This window comes from Eumetopias jubatus, unplaced genomic scaffold, assembly GCF_037043125.1.
Source record: "Eumetopias jubatus isolate StellerSeaLion01/CBP00866 unplaced genomic scaffold, mEumJub1_p1.0 scaffold_5, whole genome shotgun sequence".
Classification (NCBI taxonomy): domain Eukaryota; kingdom Metazoa; phylum Chordata; class Mammalia; order Carnivora; family Otariidae; genus Eumetopias; species Eumetopias jubatus.
The window spans coordinates 5,981,369-6,008,985 of record NW_028274811.1 but is presented as its reverse complement, the minus strand read 5'-3'; the positions used below and the strand labels follow the sequence as shown (position 1 = coordinate 6,008,985).

The 27,617-nt window shown below is 49.7% G+C and overlaps 2 protein-coding genes and 1 pseudogene across 13 annotated transcripts; 1 reads left to right on the top strand and 2 right to left on the bottom strand.

Annotated features, from left to right (window-relative positions):
* The first annotated feature begins 3,288 nt into the window (after positions 1-3,288).
* On the top strand, positions 3,289-14,596 carry ZNF672 (zinc finger protein 672). 2 transcript variants are annotated; one of them, XM_028092316.2, is made up of 3 exons: positions 3,289-4,483; positions 5,859-6,988; positions 12,883-14,596. In XM_028092316.2, the coding sequence occupies exons 2-3, from the start codon at positions 5,965-5,967 to the stop codon at positions 12,963-12,965; spliced, it is 1,107 nt and encodes a 368-aa protein (XP_027948117.1). In that variant the 5' UTR covers positions 3,289-4,483; positions 5,859-5,964; the 3' UTR covers positions 12,966-14,596. The 2 variants fall into 2 exon arrangements, with proteins under 2 accessions (XP_027948117.1, XP_087879356.1); XM_088023230.1 differs by having other exon boundaries at positions 5,859-12,975.
* On the bottom strand, positions 8,288-27,584 carry ZNF692 (zinc finger protein 692). Of its 11 annotated transcripts, none has more exons than XM_028092302.1 (12): positions 27,276-27,361; positions 15,742-15,929; positions 15,434-15,465; positions 14,816-15,079; positions 14,227-14,275; positions 14,013-14,138; positions 13,478-13,696; positions 13,313-13,390; positions 13,147-13,225; positions 11,603-11,717; positions 8,903-9,002; positions 8,288-8,767 (listed from the first exon to the last, which is right to left on the bottom strand). In XM_028092302.1, exons 2-12 carry the CDS (start codon positions 15,915-15,917, stop codon positions 8,464-8,466), a joined length of 1,542 nt encoding a protein of 513 aa, XP_027948103.1. In that variant the 5' UTR covers positions 15,918-15,929; positions 27,276-27,361; the 3' UTR covers positions 8,288-8,463. The 11 variants fall into 11 exon arrangements, with proteins under 11 accessions (XP_027948103.1, XP_027948102.1, XP_027948106.1 ...); XM_028092301.1 differs by lacking the exon at positions 27,276-27,361 and adding an exon at positions 16,602-16,687; XM_028092305.1 differs by lacking the exon at positions 27,276-27,361 and adding an exon at positions 16,602-16,687 and having other exon boundaries at positions 14,013-14,135.
* LOC114200258 (homeobox protein NANOG-like) lies at positions 23,675-25,378 on the bottom strand (annotated as a pseudogene).
* Positions 27,585-27,617: the final 33 nt, after the last annotated feature.

The window sequence follows — 27,617 nt, the reverse complement described above, 5'->3', positions numbered from 1 at the left end:
CTGAAGTCTCAACATTTGGACAAGGAGCTCTGCCTAGCAGCTCTTGAAGAGGCGGCTGGAAAGCAGACCAGGAGCATCCCCAACCCTGGCAGTGAGCCCTTGCGCGGGTCATTAATTTGCGAGAACCTCCTTGGCAGAGCTGTGGGGAGGATTAAGCGCGGTATTGGGTCCCAAGAGGCCACACTCAAGTGTGGCCTCACTAATTTACTACTGGGATGATTTGGGAGGGTGGCCCCCGCGATCGCTCCACGCCAGGAACCTGTTAGCCGGGAGGCGGCAGCAGCAGCGAGAACTCCCGTCCGCTTTCCCGCGGGCGTGCGCGAACAGCTGGAAGACTACCCTGAGCACGCGGAACTCCGCCACAGCAGCCTGAGACCGTGCGCAGCGCCCTTTCCTCTGATTGGGCGGGACCAGCCGGGGGCGGGGGGAGCGGACAAAAGAGAAGGCAGAGTTGGGTTAAGCATGGGAAGAAGGCGGAGCCTTGTCAGAGAGGGAGGCGGTTTTTGGCTCCCAGTGGTAGCCCTGCCCCCTTGCCGCGTTTTGGGCCAGGGCTGACGACGCTGAACAGTCAGCGGGGAGTTATTACGCCTTCTAGTCATCCCAGCAACCGGTGACGCGGCCCGCATGAGGCCGACCACTGGCCAGCCGGGGAAAGCGGGACTGGAGCGTGACTCCCTATCCCGAGGCGCCTTCCCAGCTCCCCCCAGTCGGCGGCCGCGCGCTCCGCCAGCCCCTTCCTCCCTTCAACGCCCTAGTCCCGAAGTCTGGGAGGCGGGGGTCGGCGAGCCCTCTGAGTGGGAACCGCGTGGCGTACAAGGAGCCAGTCGGCGACCGGTGAGGGGACTGAGGGGCTGGGAGGGCAGGGTTGGCGCGGGGCAGCGATCCCCAACTGTCGCCCGTCTTCTCCCCTTCGCTCCTGGCGGTTAGCGTCTGCAGCTGTCGGGAGCGCCGCCCCGGCGACAAGTGACGCGGAGGCACGGCAGAACGTGCGATTGGTCAGTTGACGCTCGCGGCCGCCAGGCGGCCTGCTCCTTCCAGGCCTTGCCCTCTGCCTGTCCTTCCCCGTCTTCCCCCGGTGACCTTCGGGGCCGGCAGCCCCACGACGCAGACATCGCCAGGCTAAGACGGCTTAAAAAGGGCAATGTCAGGCTTCGTCGGCGTTAATCGACCCCCACTGCTCACTACGTTTTTGGTGTGCTGGCGCCAAGGGCGAGGACCTGGGGTAGGACCGCGGGTGGGAAGTTTCGCCCAAGGAGAATCTGCCTAGCAACTCGTGACGAAAGTTGACTGAGGCGCCCGGGATTGGCTGGGCTGCGACCTACTCAGGTGTGAGCACTTTCCCGTTCAGTACCAGGTAACAAGCCTTAAATTGAGTAACCAGGCTCCCAGATTACTCCGAAAGCTCCCGGGGTGTGGCGTGGGGCTACAGAATACCCACGCTGCTCTAACCATGTGAAGAAGGGTTCTTTGGGGGTCGGGGAAGGACTTAAAAAATTTGCAGAACGTTTAGGATCCTTAAGGTAGAGGTAGGAGTCAGACCCTGTATTCAGGATCCCTCTTCAGAGGAAGTGTCCTGAAGAGGGTAAAACCTAAAGACTCAGCAACCACAGTTCTCAGACTTATACATATTCTAACCTTCTTTTCATATAAAACATCCTAATAGCTTCCTTTACTGAGTTTTCCCAGGCAGGAGTGCCAGACACCTGACGTCCCCTGTCCAAGGTCACACGGCTAGTAATGGAAGAACCAGAATTAGGACACTTGCCTCTGTGCTTCCCGTGCGGATGTTACAGTTCCATTTCAATAAACCAAAGCAGAGTATTTGCAGTATATGCAGTAGATATAGCTATGGAGGATAAGAGAGGCCTCCTCCTCCAATAACCTAATATTTGAAAGAATTGTATTCCCGATTAAAACGTCATTTTTAAAAAGCATTGAGTGCTCTCTGTGTGCCCAACGTCTTGCTAGGCCCAGGGAAGGTGCAAAACACCATGTGTTGTCCCTTCCCACATCCCAGTCCTGGGGTGCTCTGCCCCATTTGGGTTGCAGTTTTGCCCATGTGTCAAAGGAACATAGAAAACAGACTATCTTACTATGTATGTTCTCTCCCTGCCAACATCCCCATCTTCTCCACACTTCCCAGTTCACAGGAAAATCTTGGTGAAGGCCAAACTTCCAAAAGAGTGTACTTGGATCATGATCAGGCTTGGGCACCTGGGATGGAAAGCAGCTGTCATTCCTATTTCCAGCAGTTCTTGACACATGCCAGCCTGGCTCTGAAGCTGAAACGGGCAACTTCTTTTGAAGTACTGGACCTTGTTTCTGTTAGGTCGGGAGTAGCCATTCTGGTGCTCTAGATTCCACACTCCACCCTTACCTAGAAAAGGGGCTGAAGCCTTCCTAGAATGGATTGGGACTACTATTCCCTGTTACTTTCATTGATTATTCAGAATAAAGCCAAGTAAGGGGATGGGGCTGTGGGGTGGGAAGGTGCTCAGCAGAGCTTGTCTGAGGAGGGGTTATTGGAGCAGAGCCCCGAATGAAGAGGGGAAGGGACTTTACAGGTGGAACTATAAATGGAAAGGCCCCAAAGTAGGCAATTAATGTGAATAATACATTTCATTTAACGCAATATATTCAAAATACTACCATTTCAACATATAATCAACATTAAACATTATTAATGAGATATTTTGCATTCTTTTTTCATACTCTTTGAAATTAGGAATGTATTTGACCCTTACAGCATATCAATTTGGACCAGCCACATTTCAAGTGCCCAGTCACATATGGCTCATGGCTACTATAGTGCACAGTACATCTGGGACAGCCCTCAGCCCCACTCCTGCACCACTTTTACCCAGCTTTGGCTTCACAATGGAGGAATTGCAAGATGATCACTTGTCTCTTCATCCTGCCCCAGAAATACTGGCCTGGCAGAACAGATAACCAGGGAAGAAAATCTTTGTACTAACTGAAGGACACAACTCAGAAGAAAAAGAACTAAACTGCTCTCATGTTAGATTGTTAGTTAATGTACTAAATCCTGATTAATTACCATACTCTTGATCTGTAATATGTTAGATATGGTTAGATGTGGTATGAAATACCTGCAGTATCTTTATTAAGAAACAAAAGTAAAGTGATATATAAAACTCAGTTTATTTTTAATCACTTATGAATGTTAACTTTTCATTAGCTTATCTTACTTAGTACCTGTTTTTAATTACATATATAGTATTTGTAAATATTTGTAAGTATTAAATGCTTGAAAAGTATGAAATATTTTATTTTTTTCTAAAATATTTTGAAGTATTGAACGATTAAGACTTTTCACCAACTCACACATAATTACCGCCTTCCCTCTTTCCAAGCCCTCCTGTACTTATTTTTTTTCCTCCTGTACTTACTTTTTTACTTAAAATGAACTTGGTAGTATAATAACTTGAAAACTCTCAATTGGGAAAGTGGTTAGGACAGTCTAGAAATTATTCCTTTTTTTTTTACAGTAATATTTTATTACGTTTTTTCTTTCAGATTTCCTCCCAGGCATAGACCCCTATGCTTCCAGGGCAAACTCCAGCATGGGGTGAGGTACAGAAGAGAGACTTGAGGGGTGTACTCTGGCACTCAGTTACCAAACCTGCGCCCTAGATCAGGGTCTCTCACCACATCTGTAATGGGGAGAAATTGTATCTTTGTTTATATGCCATTTATGTATGCATGTTTGTGTTTGTACATTTGTCTTACCTTCCTTAGGCCCGTGCCCTGGGAGGCAGAGGGTGGGTTCCCAGAAACTTGGCCTGAGAGGTGCCATGGTCCCTGGAGTCCCTCAAGTGAGGTGGAACCCTCACCAGCATGTGCATTGCTCTCTTTGACATTTGGATCAAACATTGAGTCCTGAGGGAAGGTTTGACTCACATGAGAGCAAACATTCTTTTGAACTGACAACCCAGAATAGAGCCCAAGTATCTGGGCTAAAAGTTCCCTCTGGAAGAACTGAGAGAATCTCTCTAAAGACTGCTTTCAGGTCTGCAGAGGGGTTCCTGCCCCTGCTTGCAGCTTTTGCTTAAACTCATTCTCTGTGAATGAGATGTCTGGGATTTAAAATACTGAAGACCAAAAAAACAAACAAACAAACAAACAAACAAAAAACAAAAAGGAGAAAGAAAGTGTGTGGGAGAGGAGTGTGATAGATGAGACAGAATAGCAAAATGTAGATAGATGCTAAAGGTGAGGGAGTGATTTGTGATATTATTTAGTTTTTTATATTTGAAAATGTCCATTAAAACAATACCCTCCTCCCCTTCTTTCTCTCCCTGCCTCTGTCCCCTTTGCTCGATATAAATTCATGTTTTCCCTCTTACTTCATCCCTGCAGGGTACAGAACATCCTGCTCCAAAAGCATGAGAAGAGAACATCCTGTATTGGCCACTCCTGCCCAGTGTAGAGAGGAGCAAAACTCCAGAGCCCACCCCTGAAGGTTTGTGGCTTTCAAGGCTTTTTTTCAATGGATCCCATTTATGGGGTGTTTTAACCAGAACTCTGGGTATTTATGATGTTTCCATCTACCAATAAGAAAACTACTGCTGACCATTTTGTTTGCTCCCTCTCCCTGACCTGTTGAGTGACACAGCCTATAACTCTTAGCAACTATATCTAATCTCCACTGAATTTAGCTGGGACCAGTCCATTAGCCGTGAGGAGAGTAGTCAGTGATGAGGCCCACAGGAGGTTCTATACAGAAAGGCTGATCCTGCTCCCAGACCGCTACCTGGACCAACTTGTCAAGAGGATTCAGGGATAACATTTGAGATAAAGGGGATAGCAGATCAGATCCCATTCCCATAAAGGGGCTTCTCTACTACTCTGGGTTCTCAGATCCCTGGAGATAGGGCAATGAGAAAAGTCTGCAGAATATTTGCAAAGAACTTGGATGACCTGAGAATTAGGAAGGAATGCTTCTTCCTTCTCCGCAGGTTTCCTGAAAATGTGAAAAGCACTTCTAGGATAATGCCATTAACTTTTAATACTATTCTTTGTGGATTATTCATGTTCCTTTTTGCCCCTTTCCTGGGTCCTGAGTTGCTTTCTCAAGGCTAGGCCAGAGAACTTTGAGGCTGTGTCCTGGTGCGGAGTGATTATCAGGTACTGTCCAGAGCCAAGGTGCAATACTTTGGGGTCTCTTAGATAACCATCCCTTGCCCAGGCCCCAGCCCTTTCTGAGACTTTTGCCCAGACTGCTGCTTCTGTACAGGTTTATGCTTCATCTCATTGCCCTCCTTGTCCTTCCAGCTCAGATCTGGCTGGGTTCACATTGGTGACTTAGGAAACCAGGGTCTCAGAGGAAGGTGTTGATGTGGTTTAGGCCCAGGGGCCTTCTCATTGCCCATCCCCCCTTGGTGTTGCCTAGTGCATCTCCAGGCCAAGACCTCTGATCTAAGGACAGAAAACAGGCTGGGTACTCCTCATCCCCTGCCGAGCAGAGTTTTGGAAGCAGACTCCCTCTCTGAATCCCTCCTGCCCTTCCTGGTGGCATGAGGACACCCCCCCCAATATTTCTAGGAGTTTATGGCTTTGCCTCCTCTTGGAGAATGGAATCCAGGAGATGGCCTAGCTTAGGGAATTACAAGGAACAGGGGCCCTGTGCTTGCCTCTCCATTCCCCAAGGTGTAGGGGTTGCAGCTGTTACTGTGGCTTACAGTGACTTTCTCCCTGTAGAGCTCAGGGTGAAGGGTGAACCTGGCTGCAGCCCACCCTAGAAAAAGCTGCAGAGCCCCCCCACAAAAGAAGGAACCTGGAACCTGCAGACCCGTTTTCCAGGCCTCCCCTTCTTCCCTCTGCTACTCCCTTTGTAGGCCTTCAGAAAACTGAAAGCAGCGCGCAGTTTGAGGCGGCAGACCCCGGCGTGGGAGTGGCAAACTCCAGCCTGGATCCCGAGCGCCCCCCAGCCTAGCCCTCACCATGCTCGCTGCATCAGAGATGGTGGCGGCCGCGGCAGGAAGGCCTTACGTGTGCAGTGAGTGTGGCAAGAGCTTCCGCTACAGTTCGGTGCTGCTGCGCCACGAGCGTGCCCATGGCGGCGACAGCCGCTACCGCTGCCTTGACTGCGGTGAGCGCTACGCACTGGCAGCCGACCTCCGTGCACACCGATGCGCCCACGCTGGCCAGACGCTCTACATCTGCAACGAGTGCGGCCAGAGCTTCCGTCACAGTGGCCGCCTTGACCTGCACCAGAGCACACACAGACAGCGCAGCCGCTCCTGCCCTTGCCGCACCTGTGGCCGCAGCTTCACACACCTCTCGGCTCTGCTGCTGCACCGCCGCCGCCGGCATCCCCCCGAGCAGCCCTGCCGCTGTCCCTTGTGCGCCCGCGCCTTCCGTCAGAGCGCGCTGCGCTTCCACCAGGCGCGGGCACACCCGTGGGGGACACCTATCCAGCCTCTCGACCCGCTCCACCGCTGTGCACAGTGCCCACGGGCCTTCCACAGCTACGCAGGGCTGCAGAGCCACGCACGCGTCCACGCGGCCCGGAGCACTGGTGACGCCACAGCTGATCAGCCCAACGCTCTGGGTACACACCAGTGCAGTGTGTGCGGGAAGAGTTTTGGCAAGAGCTCCACACTAACACGACACCTGCAGACGCACTCAGGTGAGAAGCCTTTCAAGTGCCCGGAGTGTGGAAAGGGCTTCTTGGAGAGCGCCACGCTGGTGCGCCATCAGCGAACGCACACGGGTGAGAAGCCCTATGCGTGTGGGGACTGTGGGCGCCGCTTCAGCGAAAGTTCCACCCTGTTGCGCCACAGGCGGAGCCATCAGGGAGAGCGGCCACACGCATGCGCCACGTGTGGCAAGGGCTTCGGGCAGCGCTCCGACCTAGTGGTGCACCAGCGCATTCACACGGGTGAGAGGCCCTTCCCGTGCGCCGAGTGCGGCCGCCGCTTCAGCGACCGCTCTGACCTCACCAAGCACCGGCGCACACACACAGGTGAGAAGCCCTACCATTGTGAGTTGTGTGGCAAACGCTTCACATGCGTATCCAACCTCAACGTGCACCGACGCAACCACGCTGGGCACAAGCCCCACAAGTGCCCCGAGTGCGGCAAGGCCTTCAGTGTAGGCTCCAAGCTGGCGCTGCACCGCAAGACTCACCTGGGCGAGCGGCCGGCGGAATGTGCGGAGTGTGGCAAGTGTTTCAGCCACAGCCGCTCGCTCTCCCAGCACCAGCGGGCCCACACGCGCGCTCGGGCCGCCACCCAGGCCACCCAAGCCACCGCAGGGGCTGCACTCATCTTTGCTGGGCAGGCAGAACAGGAAAAGCTGGACTTTTTGTGTCCTAGTTGAGGGACACTTGCTGAGAAGCTTCTCTGTATTAGGCTAAGCAAGTACAGATACATTGCCACAGGGAGGTGGGCACCTCCCGGACGGAGGTCTATGTAGACAGCGTGGCTGTCGGTCGCCTTTCCACATCTTCAATGGTAGCCCTTCACCTGGACGGCTGCCGCGCTCCTACATCTACTTCCCTGGTCAGCTCTTCCTGTCCACCAAACTCCCTGCCCTCCCCCTGGGGTGTAGGAAAACCTCCTAGACAGGGAAGGGAGCCCAGGTATTGGTATGTTCCCATTGCTACTGCTGTGCCCTCAGAGGTTTTCCTGTTTTCCGACCTGTGTTCTATCTTCTCTCGTCCCATTCCCCCTTTCCAGCCTGAGTCTCCTCTAGCTCTCCTTCCCTCAAACTTTTGTTGTCCTGCCTCTTCAGGTAATGATCACAGATGTGGCCACAAGGACAACCCACCTGCCTTGTGGTCTTCTTGCCCCTTGGTTCTACTTGAGTCTCTGCTGCTTTCTCCCTGGGCTCAGGGATGGGAAATTTGTAGGCAGAGAGATCATGGGACAGCTCATTTCAGTGAAAGACTTCTTGCCAGAAGCAACCAGCCTGCTCCCTGGCAGAGAAGGCCCACCCAGAGTGAAGCTGGGCAGGAACCCTCGGCAAAGCACCCACCTGTCCCATGGACAGACCTGATGATGTCCAGATCAAAGTGCCTCTCAGGGCAATATTCTCCAGCTGGGGGGTGGGGGGCAGGGCATTAACTTCGGGACCTAGACTGAGACCACATGGGGTCTATAAAGCAGAGTATTGCCAAGTGGAGCATCAGAATGTTATTTCCAGAGAGAGGACTATGCCCCACACCTATGGTGCACTCAGGCATATTCTAGCAGAGCCTACTTCCGAAGGAATCAGGATTCCTGAGCTTCAGGTGTCAAAATACTCACTCTGCCCACACACGTCCATGTAAAATACTGGGTTTATTCTGTCCTTTAGGAAGACTAAAGTAGCCTGGCTTGGTTTTGCCCCCACCCTGCACTCCCTGTGACCCTGGTTTCTGGGGACCAGGCACCTGGCACTTCTCTTCCTCACTCCTCTTCAGTCTCCAGGGTCTGGCTCCTCAGAGCTCAGGAATGCTCACTGCTGAGGGAGCACAGTCAGAGCCTGAGGAACCACAGAGGGCCTGGACTCATCACCAGACCTCGGGGTCACAGAGGCAGAGATGCTGGGACAGGGCTCCAATGGGCCGGGTGACTCTTGTGGGGCTGGGAGCAGGGCTGGATGGCTTTTGCTGCAGTGAGCTGCAACACTGTCTGGCTTCTCAAAGCGCTTGCCGCAAAACTCACAGGGGAAGCGCAGAGTAGCGGCTGTCTCTGCGTGCTTGCGCCGGTGCCAGTTCAGGGAGGCCTTCTGGCGGCAGGTGAACCCGCAGATCTCACACCTGAGCCAGGGACAGCAGAGGGAAGGGCAGGGCTTCAGCCCATCTCGACTTCCCCAGGGGCTCCCCCTCCTTCTGCTGTGTCTTGCTGGTCCCCCTGGCAGCCCTACCTTCCCACCCATGCTCCCCCACACTCACTGCAGGGGTTTCTCTCCAGTGTGGATGCGCCGGTGGATGACAAGGTTGCTGCTGGTGCGGAAAGACCGGGCACAGAACTCACAGATGTAGTCCCGGGTGTCTGCGGGTTCACAGGGGTCACCCCAGCATCCATCCCCAGGCCATGGCCCCTCCTCAGCCCAGCCCACCTGTCAACCCTCACAGGAGTACTGTCCCAAATTCAACCTGCTTATCCCACCCCTCCCAGCCCCCAGCAGTACCCTGTGGCTGTCAATCTGTTCCATTTTCCCTGACCTGCCTCCCTACCAGCACTAACCACCTGCCCTCTGTGCTTCCCCTGCCACAGACCTGCTGTGGATTCTCCCCTCTACCTCCAAGTCTCAGGGCAGGCCATACACGAGGCATCCCTGTGGCTCATGGCATCCTTTACACATCTGTCTCACAACCCCTTGGGAACCCATCATTACACCACCACATTCCCCAAATCTCTGACTCCAGGCCCTCTCCTCAGCCATTACTCGTGCTACTGCTTTGTTTTCTACACGTCCAGCACCCCACATTTCTGTTCCCTGACCTTCACTGACCTGGTCTCCCACCCTTCTCAGCCATCACTCCCAGGTCATGCCCCATCACTGCACCTCCCTGAAACTGCAGTTTCAGCAAGGGCCTTCTTCGTCCTGCTACAATAAGCCTGGGACTCCACGCTGCCAGTCCAGCAGCCCGCTGCCTTCCCACTGTCCCCCTCCACACTCCTCTCCTAGGTCCCTTTCCAGGGCATCTTTGTAGCCTCCCTTCGCTCACACTACGAATTCACTGGCTGCTCTCTCCCTTAGCTGTACCTGTTCGGTTAAAATCCAGCTCAAAGTAAACACAACTCTTGGCCTGTTCCAGGAATACAGAGGTGTGGTAAGGGGAGCAGAAACACAACCCACAATCTGTTCACCTACACCTTGGCCTCTCCTTTTCATCCACAACCACAAGTCCCAAGGGCCCACCATAAGCCTCTGCATTTTCTTGGTCAGTTCACTCTGCCACTCTCAGGAGCCCAGAAGGCCATTTTCCATACCACCTCCTCTCTCTGCTAGCTCATTCAGCGGGGACCTCATTTTTCAAGTCACCAAGAAGAGAGAAGCCAGGAGAGAATAACCACATAGTCCCCCCCACCTAATCCCTCAGCCAACTTGCTTCTGTGCCCATATATGTGACTATTCCTTGCTCCACTGCAGTCGCCCTCCAGCTGTGCAGAGATATACTGCTTCTCCCTGACCGGAGGTTCCCCCCACCCCCCAACCTAGGCATCAGGAAGCCTTTTCTCTCAGTGGGATCATTCCCATCTGTACCCCCAAACCCACAGCCCTCCAGCTAAGACCCCCTTTTTCTACTTGTCTTCACAGCAACACTCCAGAGAGTGGCCCATACTCACTATCTCTACTTCCCCAGCTCCTCCCTGCCTTGAACCCACTCCATTCTGGCTGTCCTCCCTTGTCATCTAGTCAAAGGTGGCTTCCCCCCACGTCCAGCGGCCTGTCCTCATGTTGCTCAGTCTTGTTGCATTAGCACAACCCACCCTCCCCTCCCCCCTAGAGCACTCTCTCCACTTGGCTCCTCAAATACTGCTGTCCTCATCTGCCTCACTGGCCGCTTGGGAGCTGCCCTTCCTGCCTGCCCTGTTCAGAACTCCTTTCTACCAATGCTCACTCCATGTAGCTACATTCCACCTTCACTCCAAATACCACCCATGTGTTTGTGATGAACACCTTTTTTTCCCCCAAACATCTCTGGAATCCAGAGTCACATCTTGTGGGATGCCTAAATTAGCATGTCCCAAATAAAATGTCCCTTTCCTAAAGCCCGCCTCTCCCCCTTTTCAGGAAATCTCATCACCTCTGCCCAGGTGCTCAGGCTGGAATCTTTCAAGTCAGCCTCGACGCCCTCCTGCCCATCCACCTGTGGCCAGTCTGTCCTCACAGCAGCCTCCTGCCTCCACCTTCATGCTCACATAAGCCTCTAGCCACTCCCCCCAACCGACTCAACTGGACCAGCATGTCAAGGCTGCTCTCCCTGCACACTGCACACACCTACAGTCCCATTTGTCTACATGGCAGTCACTTTGCTCCTTTTAAAGTCAGTTGTGTCCTTCTGCTATACAAGATGCTGAGATGCTGCCCATCTCATCTGGCCAGAAGCCAAGCCATGCTGTTGGTAGTCTTGGAGTCCCCCACCACTGTCTGACCTCTTTTCCTCCCTTTCTAACTTCCAGGCCTCCTCTCCCTCCCTTCCTGGAACATGCCACACAGAAGCCAGCTCAGGGCCTTTCCAGTGCTGCCCATAGACATGGACAAGGCTCCATTCCTCCCTTCACTTAGGTCTTTGCTTAGGGCACCTTCCCTTTCTACCAGAGAGACTCCTCCCTCATGCTCTCCCTCCCCCTCTGGGCTTTCACATGTCTTTATCCCTGTTATCACTAGAGTGGACGTCATATGAAGTAAGGACTGCCCTCTGTTCCCTGTTGTATCTCAGCACCTAGAACAGTCTCAAGCAGGCAGGTGCTCACACAGAGAACTGAGGGTGAGAGTCATCCCACAAGGGAGGTGAAGGGACGCCCAGGGGGAGCTGACAGGACCCACATGGAGAAGTGAAGGCACCCACAGGGGGAGGTGAAGACATCCTCGCTCCCAGCGAGAGGTGAAGGCACCCACAGGAGGCATCTCTACCACTCACCACTGTGCAGTTTAACATGCTCCTTCAGGTGTTTCTTAAAGTTGAAGGACTTCCCACAGGCTGGCTCTGGGCAGGAAAAGGACTTTTGGTGGATGTGCTGGTACTTCTTGTGGTGCTAGGAAAGGAAACAGGTGGTGTCAGGGAAACCACCCGAGCTGGCCCAGCAGGCAGGCTCCTCTGCCCCCCCGTTTCCCCACAGCAGTTCTCTCACCACTAGCTCACATCATCCTGGCCAGTCCTAATCTGAGTGCAGGCACCCCCTCCTGTCCTGACACCAAACTCTGCCCTCATTCTATTCTGTCCTTGATTTGCATTATCTCACATTTTTGCCACAACCTTCCTTACAAACCCCAGTTCCCTGAACAAAGTGCCATTCTGGTGACACTCTTGGTTCCCTAACCATGGAGCTGCTGTCTGCTGCGAATGAGAACACAATTTGGGTAGGTATGATTATCCTCTTCAATATCAGTGTACAATAATATTGCCCAGATTGCCTACTTTATTAATAGCTCATCACGGGTACATATTATATGATGTTTTCCTAAACCTGCTTTGGAAACACACACACACACACACACACACACACACACACACACACACGCACGCATGCTCTCAACCTGGAACACTTTTAAGGATAGTCTGTTCTTTCACTCCCTGAGTATGTCTGGGAAATAGTTCTCCTGTCTGATCTAATTTTACATCCTGGCTCTGTAAACTGCATGGGCTTTCCCCTTTTCTATAATCCCACTTTCCCATAGTTAAACTGCTGCTTGAGGCTGCTTCAGTCTTCTTCATTAACAGGCTCCTGTGTGTTTCCCTAGCCCCACTAAAGTTCTTATCCCAGAGCTTTCCTACCCTTGTTTGCTCTCCCAAATCCCATACACCCTTGCTTCACCATCCCTTTGGTCTGGGCTCTCCCTCAACTTCAGGACGTGGTCTGGGAGGGCTCTGGATAAGTGTGGGGGCCATGGTCCTTCCCTCTTTGTGTCTCAAACTTTTCCTGCAGTGAGGCTGAATCTTCTGGTTCTCTAGCTCTAGAACTACCCACTCCTGCCAGCAGGGCCAGGTGGCTAAGGGTGGACTCTGGAACCCCAGCACTACCACACACTAGCCTTCTGTGTGCCTCAGTTGCCTCATCTGCAGAAGGAACAGTATCAGTACCTACTCCCTAGGGATGTTTTGAAGATCAAAAGACTTGACCCACATCAGGTGCTTAGAACAGTTGCTAGCATTCCAAGAGCCTGAGGAATGCCATCGTTATCTCCATATTACCCTTGCAGGGCCCATGCAACCAGCAGTCGTGGACAGCAGCTGTGCACCTGAGGCTTGGTTTTCTGCCTTATCTACCAGTTGTCTGGCTTAGTGATTATTAACTGTAGGTAAGCTCTGCAGGTCCACCCCAACCCTTCTCTTCCTATCTCCAAATCCACCCACACCCCAAGCTTCTTTGCTTCAGCTTCTCCTTCACCTCAGCATCTCCTTAAGCCCTTTTCATATACCTCTGAGGCCACACAGAACCCAGTCTATGCCCCTCATGTCCTCACATTCAAATACTGCCGATTGGAGAAGATCCTTCCACAGCCAGGGAAGTCACAAGGTAGCAGTTCTCTTTTGGCAGCTTTCCTGGGGGAGGAGGATAGGCAGGAGCATAAGAACTCCCACAGGCTCTCCTCTCACTCCCCGCCCCAAGGCCCCCTTCCCCAGGCCTACCTAATTCTCTTGGGGCCGATCTGTGCCGTGTCTTCCTCCCAGGCCAAGGTCAGAGCAGACTGGGCCTGACTCCCAGGGCTACGGGCAGCAAAGAGGGAGCAGAGGGCCTCGAGGGAGGGCCATGTCCCGGGATGCCCCTGCCCTCTGTCTCAGCCATCAGGTTACCTGGCCAGGGGCTCAGTCTGCTGGGCTGCTTGAGGGGTCCCTCTGAGTTCCGGCTGTGCCCCAACTTCCGTAGGCAGAAGAGCTCCAGAACCCATTGATGATGTTGATGAGGATGGTACAGCAAGAGGATTGAGGGGAGCTGCTGGGGCCGGGGATGTCTCCCCCTCAAGTGCATGGGTGACAGGGGAAGGAAGTACTCTGGGGGCATCTGGATCACTGCTGAAAAGAGAAGAAAGAGGAGGGCATTATCTCCCTGAGCTCTCAGCTAGCCTTCAACCCAACCCTAGCCCCTAAATTGCAAAGATCTCAAACTCAGAACAACCCTACCCGTACCCCAGGATTTCTGTTTACACCTGCTTTCAGCTTTCATTCTCCTCTAAGCCTAACTTCATCCCTTTCTCCAATTGAAAATGTCCAATTCTTTCTGCCTTCCCCACCAATAAGCCTTTCCCTTGAGTCTGGAAAGCTTGGGATCCCTGACCAGCTGCTCCCTCCCTCCTGCTCTGTTCAACATCTTCCCACAACCCCAACTTGCTCATCTGGGGAGGAGCTGTAGGTCCATGGGCTGGCATCACTGAGCATCTCCTCTTCATCCTCATCTTCCTCCTCCCTCTCTTCTCCTGGGGTTGGGAAGGTCTCCAGTAGGGGTCCCACTTCCCTGCTGGACCAAGGAAGGGAAGCCTCAGGCTCTGCTCCCTCACCTGCCTGTTCACCCGAGTCTATCCTTTCCCTCCCACTCCCAACCTCACCTGGGCAACCTGGCCTCCTGAGTCCTCTCATCATGCTCAGATTCCAAACCTGTTGGCACAGGTAGGGTCAAAGGGGAAGGAACTCTGGGCTCGGGGGATGAGGACAGGTATACTTCTAAGGTCTGAACTGGTGGGAGGACTCTGGGGAAGAAGGAGGAGGGTGCAGATGCTACTGGGATGGGAAGGGGTATTTTACTTTAGAGATGATACATTCACATGGTTCAAAAAACAAAAGTATAAAAAGGTACACTTTGAAAAGACTCTTTTTCCAATATTGTCCCCCAATCACCTAGTTCTTCCCACAGAGAACCTGGTTTCCTACATGCCCTTCCAGAGATATTTTACATATTCATAAATAAATATATATATGTGTGTATATATGTGTGTATCTCCTTATTTTTCCACCAGTGGTAACACAACATACATCTTATTCTGTATTTTGCTTTTTAGGCCTAAAACCATATTTGAGGAAAAAAAAAATATATATATATATATTTGAGGATAGTTTTTAGAAAATGGAGTTCTAAGCTACAGAGAGGGAGCCATTTTCCCTCGCTTTTCTTCACAACTCTTCTTTCCTGCAGCCTACCTGCAGGCTCCAGCCCGCTCCTGGCCTCCTGGCACCAGCTTCTCTGGGCAGTATTTGGACAGGACACTGGCTTGGGCTCCTCTGGAGATATGGAGCCTGAAGAGGGGCCCCAGGAGAAGGTGTGGCCTGCAGAGCACTCCCACACAAGCCCCCCATCTTGGCCCCCGGGCCCCCGAAGCCCCGGCACCAGGCTGCACTCTCGGCTGTGGGCATGAGACAGGAGCACCAGATACTGCAGACCCTTGGGGGGCAAAGGCTCAGGACCTGAAGTGGTGAAGGCAACAGTCAGGGCAAGCTGGGAAGCCGCCTACTCTCACCCTGGGACCACACCCTCACAGCCCTGTCCCCCAACCCCCTGGGCAAGGCCAGTCCCTAGTTCAGTTTACCATTCTTCAGAGCCCAGAACCCCCAAGGTCCTGAAACATCGCTCTCTTGTCCACAGGCTGCCCCCATCAAACTACCTTGGGCTCCCCAACTACCCCACCTTTTTCCAAACTCACTCAGGGTCCCCTCTGATCCAGTCCCCTTCAGGAGGGTGCTTCTGGGTCACATCACTCCCTGTTGCCCCTCTTCCCTCCCTGGCTCCTGAACCCCAACCTCTAGTTATTTCCTACCTACCCGCACAGAGCACACAGCCTGAAGAAGTGTACCTGCGAGGGGAAAGAGGGGGGTGGGGGAGAGGGGAGGCAGTTTAGGTAGGAATCCAGGCCAACTGCCCTCAGCTCTCAGCACTCACACACTTTCGGACCCCCTATTCTCTGGAGACCAAGAGGAGGGCAAGGGACCCAGAGAGCCCACAAATCACACAGGCTGTTCTGCTGAAATGAGACACCCCTGGGTCAGGGGGCCCGCACCTGACCCAGGGAGGGGACTGGGTGTTGCAACCTGGGGGTGCCCTCCCCTAGAGCCCCGCCCCGGCCCCTAACCGGTCCAACAGGAACTTAGCGAGCTGCGAGTGCAGGGAGAAGCCCAGCCGCTCCTTGAGGAGGCACCACTGCTCCATGTGGCCGCCCAGGCGGATGCGGCACTTGCTGCGGCGCGCGTCCAGCTGCCGCCGCTTCTCCTGCCGCCTTCGAGATGCGTCCACCGAGGAGGAAGCCATGGGCACCAGGACCTACAAGGTGGAGGAGACACGCGTCTGGGCGGACCTCATCTCGGGCCCGAGACCCTGACTCTACCCGCCGCTGGGGCCTCAGTTTCCTCATCGGTGAACTGGGAGCAAGACTAAGTCATTTCAGTAGCATCCGCTGCCACTGGGCCCACACCACCCCAGCTTACGTTACAGGGCAGTAGCGCTGTGGAGGGGGAGGTAGGGAGACAGGGTCAAAGTCAGAACAATGGCCCGACCCCGAGCATACTGAAGTGTAGAAACGCGAGCTGTGGGGAAGGGGCGTGAAGCTTTCACGGAGAAATTTCAACTGGGGCTGGACGAGGGGTAGGTAACAATTTCACCTTGAAGACAGCATAGGCCTTTACTGCCTTTACTGGTTGACGGGGGAAGGGGAGGTGGTGTCTACTGGGGGCGCTTTTCATAGCGGGGTGAATGTGGGTGGGACTGGGGTCTGGAGGGCGCTCCCACCCCGTCTCAGGCCGCCCCACTTAACGCTCACTATGCGTAGGACAGGCCAATTCCAAGGGCAGCTCCCAGGCCACCAGGAGCGCCCGCCGCGGTCCACCCCCACCCGGCCTTACCTGCGAGCCCCCACCCGCCCTCAGCCCGACTGCGCCTGCGCCTCCTCCCGCCTCGCGCGCAGGCCTGGAGAGCGGCGGGAGGATGAGGGCCCACCTCTCGCGCACTGCGGCCGTTTCTCTTTTAAGAGGAACCCGTCCCCCTCCGCCTCGGTGGCTCCAGTCCGGAACAGGGGCCCGGACTGCTGGGAGGGGACAGACCGAGGCTGGCGGCGCGCGCCTGCGCACTGGCCGCTGAGCGCACCGCCTGCCGGGAGGCGTAGTTCCCGCAGGAATTGCCCAGGCGTGTCGCTGAGCTGCTGGGAAGCTAGGGAGCGGTGGCTTCTGTTCGCAAGTCCCTGCGCTTGATGGGGAAATGTATAGAGCCAAACCCTACCCCTGTGTGCCAACCCCAGCCCCTCCAGCCTGCTCAGAGATGTCGCCTCCACAACGGTCCCTATTGTGTACTTCATCAACAATTTCTCCCTCTCAATTGCCACCGACGTGCAAACACGTGTGCAGAATCAGCCACCTCAAAAACCAACTAGACGCCTCTCTAGAACCATCCAGCTGTGGACCCTTCCCTCTGAGGCATCAAAAGTCTTCTGAAACGTTGCCCAGATTTGCTGGGGACTCTTCTTCACTTCCCATTCTCTCTTCAAATGACTCCAGAGAAGCTCTCCTCTCCATCAAGCCTCTGGAATGGTGCTTCTCAAAGTCACTTGCTGCGACCTTTTGGCCTTCAGAGCAACATCTGACAATGTAGATCTTTCCCTCCATACTCCTCTTCCCCAAACCCCAATGGCTTCTGTGACTTCACACTTTCCTGTTTTTCTGCCTTCCTCATTCGCTCCTCCTTTCCTTTGTTGGAACCTCAACCACTGTACCCCCAAAATATAGAGTCCCCATGGATTGGAATCAAGACCAAATACTCTCTTTTATCTCTTCTTGAGTGATCTAATTGTCCCATGGATTTATTATTTTTTTTCTTCCAGGTTTTTATGTAACTTGCAGTTAGTGAACATACAGAGTAATATTGGTTTCAGGTGTAGGATTTAGTGATTCCTCACTTACATATAATACCCAGTCCTCATCACAACCTGTGCCCTGCTTCATACCCATCACTTATTTAACCCATCCCCCACACCCAACTACCCTCCAGCAACCCTCAGTTCATTCTCTATAGTTAGGAGTTAGCTTTGTGGCTCCTGGGTGGCTCCAGTCATGATCAGGGGGTCCTGGGATGGAGGCCCCCACACCCTGGGGCTCATTGCTCAGTGGGGAGTCTACTTCTCCCTCTGCCCTCTCCCCACTCGTGTGTGCTCGCTCTCTCTCAAATAAATAAATTTTTTTTGAAAAAGAGTCTGGGCACCTGAGTGGCTCAGTTGGTTGGGCATCTGCCCTTGGCTGGGGTCATGATCCCAGACTCCCCAGGTGGAGTCCCACATCAGGCTCCCTGCTCAGCAGGGAGTCTGCTTCTCCCTCTGCCCTTCACCCTGCTTGTGCTTTCTCTTGCTCCCTCTAAAAAAAAAGAGTCTGTTCTTCCTCACTCCTTTTTTTTTCTTCTCCCTACCTGTTAGTTTTCTTAAATTCCACATATGAGGGAAATGATATGATGAGATTTGCCTTTCTCCGACTGATTTATTTCACTTAGCATAATATACTCTAGCTCCATCCTGTTGTTGCAAATGGCAAGATTTCATTCTTTTTGATGGCTGAGTAATATCTATATATAGATATATATATCACATCTTCTTTACTCATTTTATCCCTTCATTAGTAGATGAACATATGAACATTTGGTCTCTTTCCATAATTTGACTATTGTGTACATTGCTGCTATAAACATCCGGGCGCATGTACCCCTTCAAATCAGTATCTTTGTATCCTTTGAGTAAATACCCAGTAGTGCAATTGCTGGATCATAGGGTATTACTATTTTTACTATTTGAGGAACTTCCATACTCTTTTCCAGAGTGACTGCACCAGCTTGCATTCCCACCAACAGTGAAAGACGTTCCCCTTTCTCCACAACCTCACCAACATCTCTTGTTTCTTGTGTTGTTAATTTTTCCCATTACAGCAATGTGAGGTGGTATCTCATCATGATTTTGATTTGTATTTCCCTGATGATGAATGATGTTGAATATCTTTTCATGTGTCTGTTAGCCATCTGGATGTCTTCTTTAGAAAAATGTCTATTCATGTCTTCTGCCTATTACTTAACTGGATTATTTGTTTTTTGGGTATTGAGTTTAATAAGTTCTTTATATATTTTGGACAGTAACCCTTTTATCTGATATATCATTTGCAATTATCTTCTCCCATTCCACAGGCTGCCTTTTAGTTTTGATTGTTTCCTTCACTGTGCAGAAGCTTTTTGTCTTGATTTAGTGAACTGCGGGGAAGCGGGGGAGCGGTGGCTTCTGTTTATTTTTGCTGTTGTTTCCCTTGCCTCTGGAAACGTGTCTACTAAGAATTTGCTACTCCTTAGGTCAAAGAGGTGTTCCCAGTGTTCTCCAGGATTCTGAGGGTTTCCTGTCTCACATTTAGGTCTTCCATCCATTTTGAGCTTATTTTTGTGTATGGTGTAAGAAAGTGATCCAGTTTCATTCTTCTGCATGTGGCTGTCCAATTTTCCCAGCACCACATTTTGAAGAGACTTTTTTCCATCAGATATCCTTTCCTGCTTTGTCAAAGATTAGTTGATCATATAGTTGTGGGTCCATTTCTGAGTTGTCTATTCTATTCCATCGATCAATGTGTCTGTTTTGCAGTCAATACCATACTGTCTTGATGACTACAGCTTTGTAATATAGCTTGAATTCGGAATCCTCATGCATCCAGCTTTGATTTCCTTTTTTGAGATTGCTTTGTTATTTGGGGTCTTTTGTGGTTCCACACAAATTTTAGGATTGTTTGTTCTAGCGATTTGAAAAATACTCTTGGTATTTTGATAGGGATTGTGTTAAATGTGTAGATTGCTTTGGGTAATATAGACATTTTATATTATATTATTTTATTTTCTTGGTATGCAATTAGCCAACATATAGTACATTATTAGCTTTTGGTGTAGTGTTCAATGATTCATTAGTTGCGTATTAACACCCAGTACTCATCACATCGTATGCTCTCCTTAATGCCCACCACCCGATTACCCCCTCCCCCCACCCCACCCCTCCAGCAACCCTCAGTTTGTTTCCTGGATTCAGGAATCTCTCATGGTTTGTCTCACTTGTTGATTTCTCCCCATTTGGTTTCCCCTCCCTTCCCCTATGATCCTCTGTGCTATTTCTTCTATTCCACATATGAGTGAAACAATATAATAATTGTCTTTCTCTGATTATTTCATTTAGCATGATACCCTCCAGTACCATCCATGTCGATGTAAATGGTAGGTATTCATCCTTTCTGAAGGCTGAGTAATATTCCATTGTAAATATGTACATCTTCTTTATCTATTCATCTGTTGAAGGGCATCTTGACTCCTTCCACAGTTTGGTTATTATAGACATTGCTGTTATGAACATAGGGGCAGGTGCCCCTTCTTTTCACTACATCTGTATCTTCAGGTAAATACCCAGTAGTGCAATTGCAGGGTCATAGGGTAGCTCTATTTTTAACATCCTGAGGCACCTCCATACTGTTTTGCAGAGTGGCTGTACCAGCTTGCATTCCCACCAACTGTGTCAGAGGGTCCCCTTCTCCACATCCTTGCCAACATTTGTTGTTCCCTGTCTTGTTAATTTTAGCCATTCTGACTGGCATGAGGTGGTATCTCATTATGGTTTTGGTTTGTATTTCCCTGATGACAAGTGATGTGGAGCATTTTTTCATGTGTCTGTTGGCCATTGGGGTGTCTTCTTTGGAGAAGTGTCTGTTCATGTATTCTGCCCATTTCTTGACTGGATCGCTTTGCTTCTTTGCTTTTTGGGTGTTGAGTTTGATAATTTCTTTATACATCTTGGATACCAGCCCTTTATCTGTAATGTCATTTGCAAATATCTTCCCCATTCTGTGGGTTGCCTCTTAGTTTTGTTGACTGTTTCCTTTGCTGTGCAGAAGCCTTTTATCTTGGTGACATCCTAAATGTTCATTTTCGCTCTTTTAGGATGGAATGTTCTACATAAGTCTGTTAAATCCTTCTGCAGAGTCCCTGTGTTTATGGTGGGGGATGGGGGAGGAAAATGGCCACTGCCAGCTCCCTTGTTTTCAGAGAAATCCCCCAACATGCTCCAAAATTATTACAAATAGGTCTGTCTCCCATTTGTCCCCTGGCACTGTGTGAACTGCCATTTTTACGTTGCCTTCCATGTGGACTGCTATCTCTTTAAGGGGTGCAACCCAGCTATCACTCACACTCCTGGCCGACCCTGTCAGCAGATTTTTAAAGCTCCAGCCTCCAAGTCCCAACTGTTTTTACAAACTCATGGATTTCAGCCCCTCTGGTTTTTAAAGCCAAGTTTTATGGGGTTTAGTATTACCCATGCGAGCTCCGTGATGGGAAGGCCCATTTCTCTGTCCTCTCCATGTGTGCCCTCCTGGGGGCAGTCTCCCTCCACCTTTCTGACCTTCCTAACCTATGAGATGCAGCTTCTTCTCCATATTTAGTTGTGGAGTTTGTTCTGTCAGTCTTTGGATCACTTCCTGGTTTATTGACTTGGATGTGGAAGATCTCCAGTTGTAAACGTGGGATGGGATGAGTTTAGGGTCCTCCTACTCTGCCATATTCCCAAGCTCCTGATTTGTAACTCTGTGTTAAAACATATATAGCCCTGACTGGAGCACTCTCTTCTTTGTGAAGATTATGTATCCTGATACAATTCAAGTCCTTGGGCTCAAATAAAAGTCTCTTCCTTTTTTTTTTCTTTTAAAGGTTTTATTTATTTGTCAGAGAGAGAGACAAGGAGAGAGCACAAGCAGGGAGAGCAACAGGCAGAGGGAGAAGCAGGCTCCCGGCTGAGCAAGGAACCTGATGCCGGACTCAAACCCAGGAACCTGAGATCATCACCTAAGTGGAAGCCAGACACATAACCAACTGAGCCACCTCGGCATCCCTCTTCCTTTTTTTTTTTTTTAAGAAATTCTACAAGGTTTGTTCATTTTGTGTTGACAACAATGAATCCTGTTGGCTCCACCTTCAAAATGTATCCAGAATTCAACTGTCTCTCACTACTTGGCTTGCTGCCACCCAGTTTAGTCAAGGGGCTTTGTAGTAGCCTCTCAATTGCTCTGTCTGCTTCACTCTTGCCCTCTTAATGTCGACTCTCCATAGGACAGCCAGGGCATCCTTGGACAGCAGGCCATATCTTACCACAGCTCAGCTCAATGCCGTCCTCTTCACTGGTGTCATTCTGCACACTGGTATCAGTCCCTCTCAGTTCCAGCCATACTGTTTTTTGGCTTTCCTTTTGGCCTTTGTATTTGCTCTTCCCTCTCCCTGAAGCCCTCTGGCCCCAGATATTTTACCTGGTTTCTCCCTGACTCTGCAAATTTCTACTCAAAAGGCACATCCTGAGAGGCCTTCCTCATCACCTGCATCTCTCTCTACCTTTCTTTCCCTGCTTTATTTTTTGTCACAGTACTTATCACTCCCAACATATAATAATTTTGTTTATTCTAGGTCTTTCTCTACTGGAATGTAAGCTTCTTAAGAATTGATACTTTGTTTCTTTCTCTGCTGCATCCAGCAGCTCAGGTAGAGGAGGGCTTTCTCTGGGCATTGCAGTGGGAGTGAAGACAAATCAAGCATGTTGAGGAAAGGCAGCTAGCTCACTGGGGCACATGGGAGACTATGAAGTGGGGTCAAGCTGCCAAAAGGTCATGAAGGCCAAGTAGGCTACCGGAGACGTTGGATATTATCATAAGCATTATAGAAAACCCTATTCCTTGTCTCCAGATGCTCATGTCCTCCCTTCAGTCAGGGGCTCAATATGATAAGAAACAATTATCCAAAAGTTGTAAATAGACAATATAGATAACTAGTGACAAACACTCTCCCTGACTCAATTTTACTTAGGCTCCTCTTGTCACTGGACTGACCCCCTGAACTGAGCACATTTCTAGTAGAAGCTTTTGCTTAACTGTCAATCTTTCTAATGGAAACTAAACTCCTAGAGGTTTTTGTGTAGCTATCAGTCTTACCTTTTAGAAACAAGCTAACAAACTACTGGACCAGAAAAAGAAACATTTGAGGGAGAGCCTGCCCAGATGAATCAGAAAGTGCCAGGAGTGACCAACAGTGATTTCGGCCTCATTATAATGTTAAAATCCCCTTCTGAATATTCATCCCACGCCCTAAAGGAGCCTGTGTTTCCTCCTTTGGGGAGACACAGCTTTGGAAATTATTCCCTGTGATCTCCTTATTTGTACAAATAAAGATGGCCTTGTACAGCAACTCCACCTGGTAAAATCTCTGTCTGTAACTCGCTGAGGAGCAGGCCCATTTTGATTCAATAATACTTTGAGCCCTTTTTTCAACTAGGCCTCGACCTTGGGCTTCCATGTCCATCCTTGCAGAGTCTAAATTTTTTTTAAAGGTACAGTGGTATTTACCCCAAAGACACAGATGTAGTAAAAAGAAGGGGCACATGCACCCCAATGTTCATAGCAGCAATGTCCACAATAGCCAAACTGGAAGGAGCCGAGATGCCCTTCAACAGATGAATGGATAAAAAAGATGTGGTCCATATATGCAATGGAATATTACTCAGCCATCAGAAAGGATGAATACCCAACTTTTACATCCACATGGATGGGACTGGAGGGGATTATGCTAAGTGAAATGAGTCAGAGAAAAACAATTATCATATGGTTTCACTCCTATGTGGAACATAAGGAATAGCGTGGAGGACCACAGGGGAAGGAAGGGAAGACTGAAGGGGAAGAAATCCGAGAGGGAAACAAACCATAAGAGACTCTTAACTATAGGAAACAAACAGAGGGTTGATGAAAGGGAGGTGGGTGGAGGGATGGGGTAACTGGATGATGGGCATTAAGGAGGGCACGTGATGTGATGAGTACTGGGTGTTACACGCAACTAATGAATCATTGAACACTACACCAAAAACTAATGATGTACTATATGTTGGCTAATTGAATTTAAATTAAAAAAAAAGAAAAAGAAATAAACAAAGGTAAAGTGGGTATTTTATTTATTTGTACTTAAACCTATAAACCTACGAGTCAAACTGGTACTATTATCATGAAGCATTAAAATACAAAACCTCGGGGCACCTGGGTGGCTCAGTCAGTTAAGCATCTGCCTTCAGCCGAGGTCATGATCCCAGGATCCAGGGATGGGGTCTGGAGATCGGGCCCTGGATCAGGCTCCCCGCTCCCTGCTCCCTGCTTGGCAGGGAGACTGCCTCTCCCTCTGCCCCTAACCCCTGCTCATGCTCTCTCTCACACTCTCTCTTTCAAACAAATAAAATCTTAAAAAAAAAAAATACAAAACCTCTTTCTACAAATACTAGAATGAACAAATTAGGAACTGTAGTAAAACAGCACGAGGGGCAGAGGAAATCAAAGAAGCACATTATAGCTTAACTCTTCACCATAACAACTGAGATTGTCAACAAGTAAAGCCTCTCAATCTTAGAAAATACGGGTAATCCTTCATCACACATCTCTGTGTTTTTACTTCCTATTTTATTTTATTTTTTTTAATTCAAGTTACTTAACATATAGTGTAGTATTGGTTTCAGGAGAATTTAGTGATCCATCACTTCCTATTCTTGAGGTTAGATTCTAGAACCTAAAAATATTCAAGCTAGTATTATATCTGGTTATCTCTAGCAAGAAACATCTTTTATCATGATGTCCATAGCAGTCAATGCTACTGAAACTTCTTTGATTAGACTCCAATCAAACCCCCTCAACTGATATGATAAGCATAAAGAGAAACAGTATCAAGGCAGAGATACAGGACCCTAAAAGACAAATCCTAGAAGAAGCAATACAGCCACTGCCCAAATTGAGATTGAATAATACGCTCATTGCCACACATCTTCAGGCTGTATGTTCAGAGTACTTTGGGAAAAAAAATCCATCATTTGCTGAGTACTAAAGTACTGGGCAGTTTGCTTTTTTACACTATGGCTTTCCCCGGTAGTTTCGAAGATCAAATTGTTGACAGAATTTTGCTGGAACTGGATCTGGGGCTGCAGGGGTTCTTCTCCACAGCTGTGGAGCTGACTGTTCAGGACTGTTTGCTCCAAGACGGACTTTTCCAGGTCTAGTTGCTCCACTTTGGGTTATTTCAGGTCTGGCTGCTCCATATTGGAAGGTTTCCAGAAGTGTTCATCAGGAATCCCTAGTGATAAGAAGAGAAGCCTGGATATTCCCTAGTTGCTGAGCTATTCTGAGTGACACTGTTACTATTCTTTGGCCAGTTGTTTTCCTGCTACCTCTTATATTTCATTCTCTGGTTCTGGAACCAGGTCTTAACCTGTTTATAGCTAAGGTTCAGAAAGTTAGAAAGTTCTCATATCTGCTGGAAACTGAGGTATTTGTCTCTGAAATCTGTCATTGAGTACATATAGCTGGGTCCAAGAGAATATGGTCCTGGTTTTGTTTCTTGCCCTGGACTGTATCTTCTTCACTGTGCTCTCCTCTACAGAAGTGGGTAGTAGTTTTACTCTGGGACTGGTGAAAGAATCAGAGCTGTCCTGAGTAAACAGATCCATGGAGGAAGGAAGAGGAGAGAGGGTCTCCATGTAGGGTGTCTCAGCAGATGACATTTGCAAGAATGCACAATATTCTTCAGGCCCATAAATCTCAGGCATTGAAGTGTTCCTAGAATTGGGTGCTTTGGGGCAAGGTGGGCACTGGGGCTAAACTGGATCCACACTCATTGCAAGGCCATTGTAATGCAAAAGGTACCTGCCTGGTTGTCCAGACTGGGTGGGGAAGAGTTTCCTGGGGCCACAGAACCTTAGTTGCCTACAGCCTTGGAGTCTAATTTTAATCATCATCATCATCATAATAAGAAACTGATAGTCTAATTTTAATAATCCGAATGTTAATAATCCTGACAGGTCAGTATCTAGAATTCCTCCCCCATTGATATCTAATCACTCTCCATATCTAATCAAATTCCTCATCCCCCACCATCCCCAGGTAATATCTCATGACTGGCCTGCCTTTAGCAGAAATCCTATTAGCAAGAATCTCTCTACTCTTGTCTCTTCTCAATCATTTTCCATCCACTGATCCTTATCCTGCTCCTTGACTATAAATCCTTGCTGGTCCTTGCTATATTTAGAACTAAGCCCAGTTCTATATGAGGTTTCATATCCCCTACTGCAATAGTTCCTGAATAAATTCTGTTTTTACCACTTAACTACTGTCCAGCTCTTGTCCTCTTGCATGCTAGGTGTCCTAACAGTGGAGTGCTTAGCCTTGTCTAGCACACGTTTCGGGGATTTCAATCAAACCTTTGATTGACTTGGCTATTTTATAATTTTGCAGGTATAGAGGTTAAGTTGTAGAAAAGTGACAGCAATGCAAAAGATTTCTCTTTGAGAGCAAGGCCAGAGATTCCTGTTTATAGCAATACAAATAAAATTTGTCAAGAGATGTCCCTGATTTCTTTCTGGTAAAAGAAATGTATATACCCCAAAGTAGAAATCATAACTTTAAGCACCATAGTTTATTACCTATCCTTAGGATATTAACCTCCCTTCCATCTGTTAGCAATCTTTTTTCAGCATTCCTTTATTTAAAAAAAAAACCTCTTCAAAATCTCCTTTGAATTGGTTATAACATCATTTAGTGCCCCTCATTAATGAAATGAATAAAATCTTGACACCTATGCATCAAATATTTGCATGAGTCATGTGTTTTACTTTTTAAGAAATTATTTTAGCAAATGTCACCTCAGCAGGCCTTACTTGACCACCCCAGTCTAAAAATACAACTTGCTATCTCACTGTCCTACTTTTTTTCCTACAGCCTGTATATTTGTTTGTGCAGATTGTTTCCCTCACTAGCAGTCAGTTTTCCGGGGGGGGGAGGGGCAGGGAGCTTCTGTGTTTGTTCATTGCTATACTTTCAGTGGAGCCTCAGTACTCAGCGAATGAATGAATGAGTGAGTCTGGAGCAGAGGAGCTGCGCCTTCCCACTGGTTGCTAAAGCACACTAGCGGTCTCTGCACTCTCATGTTAACTGTTCCCCTAAATTCTTTTCCTACTAGGCCTGACTTTTGGACTTCCATGTTTGTCTCTGCTTCGTTCAATTTTAGCAAGATTCCTGCCGAATAAGGTTAGCCAGACTCTCCCATCCTTGATATCTGATCAACCTGGATATCTAATGGGGTCCCTCATCCTCCAACACCCCCAAGAATCCTGTCAGGCCGTTTGAGATAGAATCCCCCCCTTACCCTTGATGATGTTTTCTCTTACTAATTTTCCATTCACTGACCCCCCCATCTGGTTCCTTAGCTATAAAATTTCACTTTTCTTTGTTGTGTTCCTATCGAGTCCAATCTCTCTCCCCCCACTTGAAGACCCCACTGCAGTGGTCCCTACACCTATCCTCATAGCCGCCCTTAGAGAAAGTCTTCCTTACAGTACTTTAACAAGTGTCATGAATGAGTAACTTTTTCCTTAATAGTCAGAATAATCGTTTTCTTGAACACCGTTTCCCCATTATCTCCAATCACAGCTGTGCTACACGGCAGAGGAGGAGGGGCGGATCTGGAAGGACGGATGGGTGGGTGTGCCCGGAACAGTAAGGCAGAAATACCGAACAATAATGAAAAGAACAACAGCAGCGACTGCTTGCCACTTACTCTGTGGCGAATGTATTTCCACGCGCTTTCCCTGTATTAACGGGCCAGAGTTTCACCCACGAGGGCCGCGGGCGAGTGGCGGCACCCGGCGTCGGGCTGTGGCAGGCTCTCTCCTCGCCTCCGCCACTGTAGTTTCCGGCCTTCGCCGAGTCCGACGCCTGCGCGGTGGTCACCAATCCTGTTGGTTTTCCAAGGGGTTTGCGCTTGCCTCTCGTTTGACTAAATTTTCCGCCGAGAAGACAAAGGTTGGACGGTTCCGGGCGCATAACAGACCCGGCATTCTTCAGAATGGGAGGCGAGCCGCGGGCGGAAGCGCGACAGTGAGCGCGCGGCGGGGGGCGG

What these genes read in the sequence shown, in the direction of transcription:
- ZNF692 (XM_088023227.1), bottom strand. Translation starts at nt 27,541, where the DNA reads ATGCGCCCGGAACCGTCCAACCTTTGTCTTCTCGGCGGAAAATTTAGT. An exon ending in GAGCGGGCTGGAGCCTGCAG is followed by an intron (nt 14,276 to 14,815) that starts GTAGGCTGCAGG and finishes CTGTGCCAACAG; the next exon opens with GTTTGGAATCTGAGCATGAT. An exon ending in GCATGTTAAACTGCACAGTG is followed by an intron (nt 9,003 to 11,602) that starts GTGAGTGGTAGA and finishes GTGAACCCGCAG; the next exon opens with ACACCCGGGACTACATCTGT.
- ZNF672 (XM_088023230.1), top strand. Translation starts at nt 5,965, where the DNA reads ATGCTCGCTGCATCAGAGATGGTGGCGGCCGCGGCAGGAAGGCCTTAC.